The sequence below is a fragment of the Cheilinus undulatus genome, linkage group 23 (genome assembly GCF_018320785.1).
Source record: "Cheilinus undulatus linkage group 23, ASM1832078v1, whole genome shotgun sequence".
Classification (NCBI taxonomy): Eukaryota; Metazoa; Chordata; class Actinopteri; order Labriformes; family Labridae; genus Cheilinus; species Cheilinus undulatus.
Window position 1 is genome coordinate 28768536 of NC_054887.1, and position 15630 is coordinate 28784165.

At 36.8% G+C, this 15630-nt stretch overlaps 1 protein-coding gene across 2 annotated transcripts in view; it reads left to right on the forward strand.

Annotated features, from left to right (window-relative positions):
* The window catches only part of rassf3 (Ras association domain family member 3), a 104576-nt gene extending 90423 nt beyond the window's left edge, over positions 1–14153 (forward strand). For both annotated transcript variants that reach the window (XM_041780656.1, XM_041780657.1), the window contains 5 exons: positions 762–869; positions 4228–4383; positions 5313–5400; positions 7964–8079; positions 8903–14153. In XM_041780656.1, coding sequence (XP_041636590.1) covers positions 762–869; positions 4228–4383; positions 5313–5400; positions 7964–8079; positions 8903–9052 — 618 coding nt within the window. In that variant the 3' untranslated portion in view covers positions 9053–14153. The remainder of the gene's footprint in view (positions 1–761; positions 870–4227; positions 4384–5312; positions 5401–7963; positions 8080–8902) is intronic.
* Positions 14154–15630: the final 1477 nt, after the last annotated feature.

Here is a 15630-nt window from a genome sequence, read left to right on the forward strand (position 1 = left end):
CTGATAATTAGGCCTCTTTGAGCGTGAAGTCCCAGTGAATTCCTGATTTTTGCCTAATGGTAAAACCACCTATGTAGTTGACCATGAGATAGTTGGGATTGGTTTAACTTTCTTGTACTTGCTGGATTTTTACATGAAGGAGGAAACTGTGGGATGTAGTAGAAAGTGAAAGAAACAGTTTATTGTTGATGGTCGTGCGAAAATGTGTACAGCTCTGGCTTTATGTCCTCTTTGTCTTTGTGTGGTGTTATTGCTGATTTGTTAGGAGCAAAAGACTGGCATACAGAGCAGGTCTTGGTTTAGGAGAGGGTTTGGTACAGGACAGTGCCAGTCCATTTCATAACAAAGAGAAATGCTCTCAAAGTCTTTCAGCCCAAACCATGGCTTTAAGCTACACCAGACAGAGAGGGTTTTTATGCCTTAATCGTTCCAAATCAGAGCATTTTAACAAGTTTGCCCTGTGATTGTGCCTCTTCCTATGTACTTTCGTGTGTAAATGTGTTTTTCTGTCCGTGTTTGGCTCGTTATGTGATGGAAACCCTCAGTTTAAAATCAAAACTCTTACACATTTGATACAGTTTTCTAATCTTCTCTAAACAAACCCTCCTCTATTCTTAGCTTCTTTATTTTGATAGTGAACTCCACTGATGCTTCTCTCCATGTTTTCCTTCTGCTATTATCCAAACACAGCCTGTATTGTTTTAATGATGTTAGCGGACTGCTGATTTATCATGTTTCCTCTCGTCCTCTGTGTTTGTCAGGATGTTGAGAAGGAGAGAGAGCTGCGGACGGAGCTCAGCAGAGAGGAGATCAGGCAGAGGATCGAGCTGTACAACTCGGTGACCAAAGACCACCTCAAAATGACACTCGTGAGTCGACGACCAGACAAACATCCACACTCGACACGAGCAGCACTGCATTTGGAGTTTGTTTTCATGTGTCATCTCTAAACAGGCTGTAGGCCTCCCAGTATGGTTGGACAATCCATTTTTCACTTTTTCGCATCAAATGCTCATTTCCCCTTTTAAAGACAAAAGAATCTGTCGCTTTCTACAGAAATAGAGTTTGCAGGGTTACAGAAAGTTAGTTGTTTTGTGATATTTAGCCCTATCAGGGCATTGATTTCCTGTGTTTGTATCAAAGATTTGGCATATATTACATTGCCTTACTGCCATTAAATGCAGCTATGAAGGCTCTTTATGTTGTGGAATCAAATGCAACACAGTTAAAACAAGCAAAAGCTGCAAAATGATCCCTTTTTGAGACCATTACGTCTTCCTTTAAGAAAAAAAGAAGAGCTAAGTCTTTGCTGTCAAGTTGTGACAATGTTTCTTGAATTTTAAACTGACTCAGCTTCCCCCAAATCAAATCATCATATGTGTAAATCAAACCCTAACACCTGTGAATCTCAGGAATCAGAACATTTGAGGTGTTTAAACGACCACGCCGCCCCTCTCCTCCAGCTCCCAGCATTCCTCAGCGCTAGCATCAGAGTGATGTGATGTTATTCCTGCTATTGTTCTCCCCCCACGCTGTTTTTCTTGGCACAGAGACACGTGTCTGAATTTGTTTTAACCCATGGGACACTTCAGACCCCACTGAATCCTGTAAATATCACATATTTAGGGTTAAGTAGAGGTTCTGATCTGTCCATTTAAAATCTCTTAAAATACAACAATATAAAGCAACATTCCTTAATTGAAAATTCAGCTGTAGAAAACCAAATTACTTTTCTGGGCCACAATACAGTGGCGCTAAAAAGTCTATACATCCCTATTAACATGCCACATTTTTACAGTGCAAAAATCCTCTGATTGCTCTCACACTGAAATTAAAAGTCCTCTTCATCTGAAGGTATTGTGCCAAAATTGACTGATATTTGGGGCTCTTTGTGATTCCCTCCACCTTAACTAAAACCTAATTTCAAGTTGAAGAAGAAGAGCTCTAAAGCATAATGCTGCCTCCAGCATGCTTCACTGTAGTGACGGTGATCTTTTGGTGATGTGAAGTGTTGTTTTGGTGTCAGACATCCTTTTCTGCCCAAAAGTTCAATCTTGGTCTCAGCAGAGTATAGCACATTTTCCCACATGTTTTGGGGGGACATGATGTGTGTTTTTGCAAAACTTAGCCAGGCTTGGATGCTCTCCTTCATACAAAAAGAAGGCTTCCATCTTGCCACTTCACACCATAGCCAGACACAAGGAATATAAGAGTACAAGATGCTACAAGATGGGCTGTTTTTCTGAATCCTGCTGAAAATCTGTGGGCAACCAGAAGAGGGCTGTGTACAGGAAAACACCTGATGATTTCAGTGCTTTTGTAAGAAAAAAGAGGGTATGTTTTTCCAAGTCAAGATGGGTGTCACTGAAAGAATCCTACCAAAAAAGACAGATAGGTTTATTGAAATGAAAAGGTACTTTAACAATGCATAAGACTGGACAACACTTGTGTGAAAGAATGTTATTTCACACCTAATGTTTAAAAAAATTAACACAGTATCACGGGAAACCAGCCGTGCTTTTGCAAGACACTGAGGTAAATTAGTCGAGATCTTGCGACCTTTAGCAACCCACTGAAAACAGCCATACAACCCACTTTTGGGTCCCAACCCACCAATTGAAACCACTGACTAAAGCACAGTTTAGAAAGGAAGTGAGAAAATTTTTAGAATTAATAAGGCTATTAATATACTACTAAACTATACAGTAGATCATTTAAAAGACAAAGGTAAAGGTAAATGATGTGATTAAGGAAAAGGACATGAATGGCATGTGAGTAGTTTTCCTGGATTATTTTTACTTTTTCATCACAAAGAAACATATTTAATGGTTGGATTTTGAAAGATGCATGATCAAGTTTCCCTTGCATATTCCATGTTGTTTTTATAATGTCTAAATTTGTTTAACTGACAGTTTTCATGTTGACCACTCCTGCTATCACAGTATTTATCAGCTAGGTGTGCAAATATTTGTAAAAATGGGCGTGGTTCCCAGTTTGCACCTGGTGTTGTTAAATTGAAAACAACCATTGTATGAAAACTTTGTGGTTATCAAACTTATTCGTCTACTTTGTTGGATAGTATCTGTATGTGTTGTATATTAGTTAGCAGGTAGTTTGGTCCAGTCGTGACAAAAAGAAGACGAATAATTGTGAAACCAGCTTTGTTCCATGTTGATGGTTAGAAATGACAGCACTAGTGTGCAAACGTTGCAGACGTTTAGTTTCTCGCTCCTGTCTCCTCGTCTTCTTAATCACTTCATCTCTTCATCTGCAGCAGAACAAGTTTCTCTTTGTCCTCCTGTTTACCGTCAGCGCTTTTTTTAAACTTCTGTTCGTGCCGATCTCGTTCGTCCACTTAGCACCTTGTCACACATCCGCCTGCACGCACCGTCCTGCAGGCAACGCAAGGAGTAATGAGATTAGGATGCTCACCCTCTGTCTGGGGCCATCTGTCCACACAGGACACACTGGGCTCACTGGGTGAACTGGTTTCGTCCTGAAAGATCATATAGCACGTGCCAGATATGTGCTGTATATAAAGTAGTGTTCTGGACAGATTGGGGAAGTGTTACTTCATTTTAGAACGATCATGAATACACAGCAATTTTTCATAGATTATTCCAGGCCTCACATGGAAGAAAATTGGTTGATTTGTTTGTTTTTCACTTTTTTAGCACTTTTGATTTGATTAAAACGGGTTTATATTTCTTGAGAGAGTAGTTCATGCCATTTAAAGGGCAGGTATTCACATTTTTGGATTTATTATAAGAAAGAAGGCCAAAAATCTAACGGTAATTGCATAACAACCATACTTATCTGCTCTGGAATCTCAGGATAAGGTTGTTTTTGCCTTTAAGTATGCCAACAGGGACTTATTAATTGAAACAACAGCAAAAATATGCACAAGAAAACAGACTATCATTGAGTTTTTAGCAAAATAGAAGCAATAAAAAAGGGAGAATTTCTAATAATGTCCAAATACTAACCTGCCTTGTGATTTTAAAGCACTTAACAGAATATAGTACGACAAACAATAGAAAACAAGAATATTATAAGACTAAACATAAATAAACATGATTGTACAACACAATAAATCCAACATAAATGAGCCAATAAGCCTCTTAAATTCAGATTTTTTTGACTGGTACCCTCACATGTAATCACACTTTTGCTGAAGTTGGTGGAAATATGACTAAGTATAACAAAGTTTCTTTCTTTTTTTCCCAGAATCCCACTGGCGTATACACGGGTTTTATCAAAGTCCAGATGGATCTGCGGCGGCCCGTGACGGTGCGAGGAGGTCAGAGAGGAGAGGAGGCTTTCTATCTGCCCAGAGGAGTCAGTAACACCCTCCACATCAGCTCCAGTAACACAGTCAAACAGGTGGCTAACACACACTCACACGCCCACACAAACATACACACATGGGTCAACGCAACTTAATTAGGATCTGATGACAAACGGGCGGGAGTCACGAGTCAACAGAAGCAGACAGATGTGGTAGGGTTATTAAAAACTTCAATACTTAAAGTCGGACAGTGTTTTTACATTTATGTTTGACTTAAATGGATTCTATACAGCGAGTGTCTTTATAATCATTTAACAGGTAACACATTCATCACCAAAGTGAAAAGAAAGGGCAAATATTCTGTTAAAAAACCTGTGAAATAGTGATGTAAATGCAAAGTTTAATGAAAGTTAGAGAAAGGAATAAAACAACGCGTAAAAACAATTTCATTCTTAAATGAAAATTCCCTCTGAAAAGATAAATTACATAACATACCTTACACTAGACTCAGAGATGTTCCAGTGAAGATAATGATGCGCTCCATAGATTAAATGTATAACCTGCTTATGCTCTGTTTTTGTTTGCCTCTGTTTTTTTATTCTCTTATGTCCAAGGACAGCATTCTGTATTTTGCCAATGGCTGAAAGCAGATAGTATACATGTAATAGTATCAAAACTCAGATGAGTGTTTCAATATGAATAATAAATCAATCTAAGGATGAAATGTGAGACTTTCTCTATGTCTTTTTTTGTTTGCGGCTCCTTTTCATTTTTCCAACTACTAAGAACATACTATGTTGGAGATATAAACATCTTTTTAGACTATAGACAGTATTAAAAGCCATACAGGTATGGCTGTGATAAAAATAGTGCACTCATGTAATGAAATATGTTAGCTGATTTACTTCTTGTTGTTTTGCTGGCCTTTTAATATGTCATATCCAAGACTTTTTTATTGATTTGTTTTATGATTGTGGATAGAAAACTACATGAATGCCTTGTCTTTTTCTGTGTCTGCTTTCAGGTCATTGTCGCCCTGCTGAATAAGTTCACAGTCGCAGACAACCCGGCTAAATATGCCCTCTACAAACGCTACCACAGGGAGGAGCAGGGTAAGACCAGCCCACTGAGACAGTGAAAGCGACGGCGCTGCAGACAGCGTTTCATGCCACTCATGCCAATCTCAGAGTCAGATGCTTCAGCACTGACACGGTGGCGACGTTTTTGCGTGCATGTGTGTGTGTGAAGGGCGTGTGTGTGTGTGTGTATTTCTGAGTGCCTCGCCCTCGTTAGATGCCACAGGGCTCTCCCCGCTATCATCAGCTCCCCAGGAATACCCAGAATACACACAAACACTCACACATGGAGAATCAGCAGCTGCTGGGTGCAGGCTCGCCGGGTATCAAATGTTATCTTTCAGCCTCTTCAAGGAAGGAGAAAAGACGAGTTTGCAGGCTTTGAAGTCACTAGCTAGTTTATTAGAATTGTATGACTTCTTTTGAGAACTGCTTTAAAGTCTGTGAAACATTTTGAACCAAAACTTTTATGGAGATTTTGGTTGTTTTTCCCCCTTGAAGGCAGAGTGCGTGTTAATGCTGATGTGTGTGCTTCTGGTCTGGTTTCAGCTCATTAATGGAGACATAGAGTGAGCCTCTGTCTGCTAATAAAAGTCTAGACTCAAGTCTCACAACAGATGTATGAAGACCTCATACATGCATTTATATTTAAACCTAAATAGCTGCAGCTTTCATTCAGTGTTTAAGAGAAGTTGTTGAGCCGTTCTTTGATCGCAGATGCAAGCTGTGGTATAAAAACAGACGGTTGACCTTCATTTTCAGGAACAGACAAAGTGGCTCCAGTCGAAGTCTGTCTGCATGAAAGAGAAGAAATTAGACACTAAAAATAAACTGTTTGTTCTAAAACCTGTTTGAGTTTATAGAAGTGGGCTTAGCCTCTTAAAGGAGCAGCTCAACAAGTTGTAAATGCTAGGCTTGTGGGATTAAGGTCTGAAATTGACACATCAAATCTTTAGATTGCATTAATAACAGGACATTTTGCTGTTTCAGTTAAGCTAAGCTACTGAAGGACCAGCAGCTAGATACTACTCACTTTAGCATCTTCCTCCTCTCAAAGTGATGTAAAATATGACTACCACTCAGTTCAGTTTGAAAGTGCAACCCTCCCTTTCACAATTTTCACAGCAAGCTCTTTTGCCCATTGTTAACATATTACTGTTGATCCACCAGAAGTTCCTTATTTTCTTTCAGAATGAAAGGAAGTTTTTATCCAGACAGGAAGTAAATTACCCTTCTTTAAGGACTGTGCAAATTTCAAAGTAAAATCAAAAGAAAGAAAAGTTTCTTGATCACCAGCTTTGATTGTGTTAAAGAGAAAGTAACTGAAATTGAACACCTGATAAGTAAATGCTGTCCCATAAACCAGGGATCATTGGGTTTCATTGAGTCATTTTGTACATGCACTTCTGCACATTTGCAACAGTGTTAAACAGCACAGATGCAGCATGAAACACTCCTTTTTTCCCTGTGATTTAATTCCTTTAATGTATTCTATATTTATCTCATACAAAGGGAAATATTTCAAGACTTTTTTTTTTTAATCTTGATGATTACATCATACTGCTCTCAAAAATATAAAATCCACTACCTCAGAATTTTAGAATATTGCAAAATATTAGTCCAAAAAAGGGTTTACAATACAGAAATGTTGACCTTCTGGAAAATTATGCTAACTTATGCACTCAGTAAATTGGTTATAGCCGATCAGTCCGTGGCACTGCTTGGGTGTTATGAAGCCAAGGATTATAGCAGCCTTAGACTCGTCTTGAGTCTCTCATCTTCCTCAGAGATTCTCTACAGGGTTCAGGTCAGACTAGTTGGCTGGCCAATCAAGCACATTTTTGACACAAAAAGTCTTGAAATATTTCCTTTTAGATGGGATGAATCTAGAATATATGGAAATCAAACTTTTGAAGTAAATCATGGGGGAAAAAACACAGCTTTTCCATGATATTCATTTTTATAGATGCATCTGTATATTTTACAGAAAAAGCACTCTGGAGCTGTCTCCTACCTCTAAGTCATTGTCTTTAGACCTCATTGGTGTAGCAGTGCAGCACTTACTAAAATCATAAATCAAGAAGTCAACATTATAAAATACATATTTTTGTCCTTACATGATTCACAAATAAAAAACACTGGGAAGGATTTCTTCACATTGTCGATACGAACCAAAAATGACTGTTTCAAAGTCTCCACGTGTGGATTTTGATGCTTTCTTAGAACAATCAGGGAGGGAAAACTGTCTTTGGAAGAAAACCAGAGCTTTAGTACAGATGTTCCTCCCTCAGAGGTGTAGTACAGTAAATTTATAGTTCCATAAATTAAAAAATCGACGCCTGAGTTGGATTTTAAGTGCAGCAGTTCACTTTAAGTTCAGTCTAACAGCACACATCTCTCTTTAAGTCTGTTTTAGTAATTGGTGGTTGTTGATGTGCCGCGCCCATGCTTTCATCTGCTGCCACCCCTGTTTACATGCAAACAAACACATGCACAAATATACACAAAGTGCAAAATCTAACTGCAGTAACCACAGCCGTGCCTGCATCTCTGTGGTTTGGGGGCTGAATTAATCCCTGTGTTTTTGTGCGTCCTGCAGTGTACGTGTGCAAGCTGGCGGATGGCGAGCAGCCGCTGTTTCTTCGTCTTGTGGCGGGACCAGACACGGACACACTCAGTTTCGTACTGAGAGAACAACAGACCGGAGAAGTCATGGTAATGCATAAAAAACGTTCCACCTCTTTGTCTTTATCTGTCTTTTAAATGTTACAGCAAAATCATTTGTTTCTATCCCTCTCATTTTAATGTCTTACACCCCTAGTTTATGTCAGGTCTGTCCTTCTTTTTCCTTCATGTAGTTTCTTTTAAAATTCAGATTTACTCAGCAATAAACCAACCTTCTGTTTCAAGGATGAATTTCACGTAATGATGGAGAAAAGCTGTTAAAAGTAGCCTTCCTGGTTAACACTGCAAGCTACTTGCAAAGCATTCTGGTATCACTTGCAACATGAACCAGGGAAGTCCATTTTTAGCAGCTTTTTTCCATCATTATGTGGAATTCATCCATGGTACAAAAATGCTGGCTACTTTTAGTATGTAAACCATATGGAGTGTTTTTTTATTGTACAGAGTTTAAATGAGAAGAAGCAATGAAGGTTGGCAGAGAGAAACAGCCTTTTAAACTACTTGCATCAAACCTCTGATGAGCTATTCTAAACTTGTTTTTCCTCATTTATTTCTCTTTAATCTTTTCTTTTAATCCACTTTGTTTTCCTTCTTCCGTCCTTCATCTGTTTGTCTTTCTTAATCCTCCTCCTCTTTCCCTACTTCCCTACTTTCCCCTTCATTCCCTCAACTTGTCCTCATGTCAGTAAAAATAGAAACAGCTGCTTCTCTATGTTTTTATTCTCTTCACAAGCATTTTGAAAAAGTAGATAAAAAAAAAAAGACTTAGAATTCTTAGAAAATCATTTTATTAAAACCACCATCATCTAAAATAAACAAACATAATAAAATGCTTTCCTGTTTCTCTTCTCAGTGGGATGCCTTTTCCATCCCCGAGCTTCGTAACTTCCTGAGGATCCTCGACAAAGAGGAAGATGAGCAGCGGGAGGCGGTGATTCGCCGCTACGAGGCCTACCGCCAGAGACTGCAGGAGGCGCTGAGGGAGGCCAGAGGGCCCTCTTAGAGAAATTAACCTCCTTTAAACAGGACTGCTGCCCCCTAGAGGGACGGAGGAGGCATTTTTTTAAGTTTAAATTCTGATCAAGAGGAAGGAATAAGAAGAGAGGATCCAGCACCTGGAAGAAGGGATGAAACAGACAGAAAGAGGGATGATGTGAAGATGATTTAAAGACTGAAGAAGGACAGAAAAGTGAAAGAAGGGATGAACGGACAGTTTAAATGGAGTTTAACGCAGCCTGGATTAAAGACTTCAAACCTGCAGTCTGCCTGCTCACACCAAAGATTCACTGAGTGCCATAATCATGCATCCTCTCTTCTCTCTGTCCATCCCTCTTTTCTTCTTCTTCTCTCACTCTGTCCTGCTGTCACATAATTTATGCAGACTCCCCCTTGTTTCCTTCTTACCCTTTAAACTTGTGAAAGACTCACAGCCATATGTTGAGTTTTATTTAATTTGTTTGTTTTAAAAGTCTGTACATATTTTTTCTTAATTTATATGGGTGAAGCTTTTTTTTCTTTAAACAAAAAGTCTTATTTGGTTTATTCTGCCGAGGCAGAGCTCCAATCTAGTTGTTGACACAGATGCTGAGAATAGTTTATCCAGACGTAAATACCCAGAAACTCGACTTGAGTTGGATCTGAAATCATCTCTGAGGCTGCAGCTACACGACAGTCAAACTGTAACATTTAGAAGATAATAAGGACGGAAAGACGTGATGCTCATGGTTGCAGTTTGTTTGAATTAGCCTGGGAGTTAAGAAAAATCAATGAAGTTTAAAAGGAACAAGTAGACTGCATGCATGTACAGAGTCCCAAGTTTGCCAAAAAGAAAACAAGAGGGTTGTGCTTTAATTTTAATTTTTCAAATATGTTTTATTATTACATACTTTTTTGTTTGTTTCAAGGCATAAAAAGTTGCTTTATTTACATATTTTTTTATTTTTTCATTTTATTTATCCTTTTTTATTTTTTTTTACAAAATATAGATTACATTATTAATGACAGTGATAGAAATTTCAGTACTTTATTTGAATATGATTTGAATAACAAAACTGCTCCAAAACTATAAAATATTATTTTGAAATAAAAATCCAAATTTTTATTAATTTTTTCCAAAAAACATTCGCTCTCCAAAATATCAAATATTTACATTTTGTAGGTAGAAACATTAGATAATTAAGAAAATAATAAACAAAAACTGCAAAAATATGCCAGCAAGTTGCTATAAATTTTAAACCCCACATTGGTAATTGCTTATTAAATACTTTCTCACTCCAAAACAACAAAAAGTTGAATTTAGTAGGAAGAAAGTTAAATAATTTAAAATAATAATTTAAAATTACAAAAAAAAACAAAATGCAAGGAAATGATTAGACATCAAGAAAGCCTAACATGACAAATACGATTAGTTTATCAAAAATTTTCTTACCCCAAAACACCAAAAATTAGAATTTTGTAAGTAGAAAAAATTGGATAATTTAGACATAATAAATAAAAAAATACAAATAATTTGCAAGCTGGTTGTTACTAAATTGAGAAAACCTCCCTTGACAAATGCAACTACTATATTAATCCTATCTTTTATTATTTTATCTATACAATTTCTCCCACAAAAATACCAAGAATTCTAATTTAGTAACTTGAAACATGGGATCATTAAAAAAAACAGTCAATAAAAATTACAACAATTTTCAAGCAGAGTTTCATAAAAATTAAGAAAATCTCCTTTGGCATATACAACTACTTAAAAATGAATAAGAAAAAAAATAAAAATGAAAAAAAATTGACTTTTTCTAAACTTCTATTACATTACATGCGGATAAATAAATGATATTCATAATTTTTCCTTTATGAACTCATGAACTCTTTTTTTATTTGGCATACTTGAACCTCCGTACAATGTGGCTGAAAATGAATGCTGTATGTAAATGAAGGTGTAGGCAAGTAAAACGAGGTGAATTCAGGTTAAATGTGACTTAAACAAGCACACCTGAACGCGTGTAATCACGGAGGACAGTTTCTACTCAAAGATAGAAGTTTGTTAGAGATTGAAGGAAGTTTGTGTTGTTTTAAAGTTTTATAGAAAGTAGTACAAGTGAGTATGATAACGATGAACTGGTTGGATTTAAAGCTTTTGTTTGCCGTTTTACTCCACCAGCAGAGTTTGACCGAGCATGGAGTGTCGTAGTTTAGACAAAGAGGAGGTCAGAGGGGAGTGAAGTGACTGGTTTCTGGAAGTTGAAGAGCAGTTTAGAGGAAGTAGACGAGAAACTCTAGACAGAGGAAGGAAAAAACAGAGATAGTTGTGTTCTTTTAAATGGCCTGAGGAGAGGAGAAGATGAGAAAGATAGTCGTGAACGCAGTCTGATCAAAAACTTGAGGACAATGACGGGATTTTCCTCAAACCACAAGTGGTTATGATTGACTGCATGTCTGCTGTTTGCTTTTATTAAAGCTCCTGTAATCCACAGCTGAGAGAAAAGGAGGTCTGTGAGTGCTGATAGCCACAGAGAACAGAGGGAGGGGAAAATGGCTGCATTGTGTAGCTCTCCTGTCCGTCTGTCTGCAGCCATTCATTTTTTGTGCTCTAATCTCAAGCAGAAACATGCAGCCTTGACCTCCTTATCAACCTGAGTTTTTTCTTTTGTGGTGGATTAAATCGAAAAATATTACAGACACAAAAGAAAGGAAGCAAGGTGGATGCACACATTGAAACTGAAAAAAGATGTGCATTAGCAAGTGTAAATGTTTGCAGAATACCTTTTTTTAAACAGTGTTGCAATAATAGCTGCCTTAAAAATATATGCAAAGTTTCTTTCCTGTGTAATAGTAATCATTTATGGGTGAGAGATCTGGAACATGAGTTTGCATGCGGTTTTATGGAAGAATATTTGATTCTTCAATCAGCATTTATTCAGAAATTAAAGGAAACAAACACATGAGTATTGTAAATCACAAAGACAATCATTAGGGCGAGGAAAACTGCTTAATTAAGCTGTAAATGCTTCACTGTTTGAGCTGCAGGTACTGGACTAAGTCATTTATAATGCTGCCATCTAGTGGACAAATACTGTTCTCTAATTTCTGTGTCAAAGCATCTTAAAGATTTATTTTTTTGTTTTATTATAACCAAAGATGTTTTTGTGGTGTTGCCTGGAGCAAAAATATACTAGAGGCCTCTTCCCACTGGAGGGAAAATCATTTATAGTTCAGAGTTTTATTTGAAGGGGTTTTAACCCTCCTTTATTTTAATATCAAACACTGGGTTAAATGTATGGAAGCCAAAAGAGGCCAAAAGGAGTTTAAAATTGCAAGCATCTGAATTTGTCAAACAGTTAATTCTGATCATGCCGTTATGATGTCATCAAATAGTTGGAAGGCAGGGAGCATGGGAAACATCAAAGAGGGGCATTATGGGAAATGTAGGAATTACCATATTTTGAGATCTGCCTGTTTTTGGAAGCAAAAAAAAGCTACAAATGAAATGTTATCAATCTTTTTCAAGTAAGGCAATTTTATGGAAGTGATTTAAAATAAATCAGTCAATTTGATGCCATAATGATGTCATAAGGGTTCTTTTTTTTCTTTAAAGTGGATATTTATGGTGCTCAGAGAACTCCAGATGGGTTGGCAAGTAGTGATTTCTGCACAGAGAAAGACTACCAAAAGGCCATGTTTTGTGCTGTTTAAGACTATGCCAAACATTGAAAGTGCAAAAATTAAAAACATTCCCAATTCTTAAGCTACTTTTATGTCTTGAAAGTAGTGATATTCAGCAAAAAAATGTTTTAAATAAGTTGTGGAGAAATGGCAGCAGGCAGGAATCTAAATCGCCTCTGTCTAGAGCGTGGACGAGTTTTGCAGGTTAGAGGACCGTTTAGAGCTCTAATAATACCAACTTTCCGCCATTTCCATTCATTCTTAACAGCTTTCCCCCACTTCCTTACTTCCCAGATGTAAAGGACAGGCAGGGAAAGCATGATAGTTGCACCATGGGAAATGTAGGAATCATCATACTTGCAGCTTCACCTGTGGAAGCTTCTAATGGAAAAAAAAAAAAAAAAATGGTTGTAAAAAAGATTTTTAACAGTTTTAATTGCTCATCTCTTTCTCCAAATACCACAATACATTTTTTAGAACTGTAATATTAAGTCATTAAAATAAGCTTAAATAATTTATGTAGAAATAAAAAGTACTCTACCGGGTTCACTGGAAAAACTAACTATAAAGATAAAGACCACAATTAATCTGTCTTGAAGTCTTTCTATCCCTTTTGGACGAATAAAGTAGTAAAATTTAATTGGAGTCAAATCATTGGCAAATATGTTTTAAAAATTGGTTGAAACTCCAACGTGCAAATATTAACCTAAAGGCTTTCAAGCCTTTACAAAAGCTGAAATAGAAAACTAAATTAAAAAAGAGTCAAGCAAAAAATTACATTGGCATATTCAGATGCCAAACCAAAACAATTTTGGCCTCTTTTTGCCTCCATACACATTTTAAAATGATGCGACAGTCTGCATGGAAACAGTTATTCATCTTAAAGCCATGTTGTTGTTTGTGTATTTGATAAACAACCTTATTTGTTAAACACATCTTACCAGACTAGACGTATCATTTAGTTTATTTTTATTTTTGGGCACTTTAACCTTGAATTCAGGGAAAACGGGTTTTTGATTTTTCATTTGTTTTTCTTCTGTTTCATCTTTACTTAATCGCCATCACTCTGTACGTTATCTTAACATTTAATGATCTTATTTTCAAGATTTTGCTTCACTCATGATTTCATGTATTCATTTCTTTTTTTTAAATGAAAGTACAGTGTGACAGAAGTTAGTTTTTTTAAGCTCATTTTATTTTTTTTGTTCTCAGAGAGCTTCCGTATAATTTTGCTCAGAGTTAGTTTTAGACTGTGAAACGTTTGTTTGAATCTCGCATGTGTTCCTGTTTGTGTCTTTGTAAACATTTGTGCTTTCTGTACACACTACTGGGCTGTTCGACATTAAAGCATGACTGTTTTTGTCGCTAACGTCGGAGTCGGACGACTTTTGAAATATTTGGAGCAAAATTGGACAAGATGCATTAAACAAGTTATATATTTTGAACGCTGTCTGCTTGCCTTTAAATTCCCAAAGAATTCCAAACATTTTCCACCTATAGTTTCCCTTCATTATTATCCTTAAACATATCAGGCTGTAAATATACTTGCTGTTCACCTCGTGTTTGCATGTGCATCTATATGTAAAGCTGATGTGTGGGATGTAAACTATAAACATGGTAACACTCAAAGTTATTATAATGTTAATTTTAATATCAGAACTTAGATATTATTAACATCAATAATCAACAGAACGCACCGTCTTCACTTTGTTTTGACAAAAAAATCCTCTGCACAGAGATAAACCACTCCTGGTGTTTCAGCTCATTAAGTTATCATGTTAATTAGTGACAGTCAGCCAACTGTGTGCATGAAGGCAGCAGCTGATGAAAACAGAAAGGGTCTTCGTGAATGTCTTTGTTTCATTATAATGTCAAAATATCTTCAATGGAAATGTCATTAATGAAAAACTAATTGAATACAAAGATGCAACAAAAAGTCACCAGTTTACACGGTCGCAAGATGAACTGAAACACCGATGTTATTTTCTTTTTTTTTTTTTAGGTCTATTTTGAGCTTCCAAACCGCATCAATCCACATAGAGCAGATCGATCCAAACAGCCAGAAAAATATTCTAGGTAACCAGTCAACTTTAAAAAATACAACACAATGCACGGACTCCTGACAGTAAATCATCACTCTGTCAACAATACGTCTAATCATTAAACACAAGCAAAAGGTCATCAGGAGGTCATCAGAGCTACAACAGTTCCATTGATGAAGTGGAGTTAATTTTTGAGATTAAAAGCCACAGAAATTTACATGAAAGCTCACAACATTTATAGCAAACATGAACCGTTTAACTTTATAATGTACTCACCCATCATGGAAGCAATAAAATCATGGAATCATGTCAAAGTGACAGCAGGTCAGCCCCAAAAGGCAAAATAACCCACAGTTATACTATTCCTGCTTGACCTCTGCCCTCTTGTCTCATACTGACCAGAGTTTTGCTGCAGTGCACAGCCCTCTAGACCTGCTGACAGCATGTGAGATTGCTCCCATGAATGTGTCCAGCTTTCTAACATACAAGGGAAAAAAAGTTAAGAATCAATGCCTAACTACTTTAAAAAAAAATCAGTGAAATCTGGACAATTTAAGTCAGTTTGACTAAATATGTATACTGCAGTAATCTTGTTTGACCAGCAGAGGGTGCTGTTTGCTTCTTGCCTCTCATTTTAATGTCAGCAGCTGAAAAGGAAAGATAATGAGAAAATACATGAGGAGAAAAAGGAGGATTTACACTTTACACATTTAATATATCTGATGGAAAAAATGTTATAAAATAGTATCATGGACCAAACGACCTCAAGACTGGCTTAAATTCTAGCTCTTCTGCTATCTTGCTTTTGAATTTGTATTAAGTTAAGCTGTTTTAGTTGTTTGCAGCGGCTCATCATAGATGACAGAGGCTTTGTGATTCA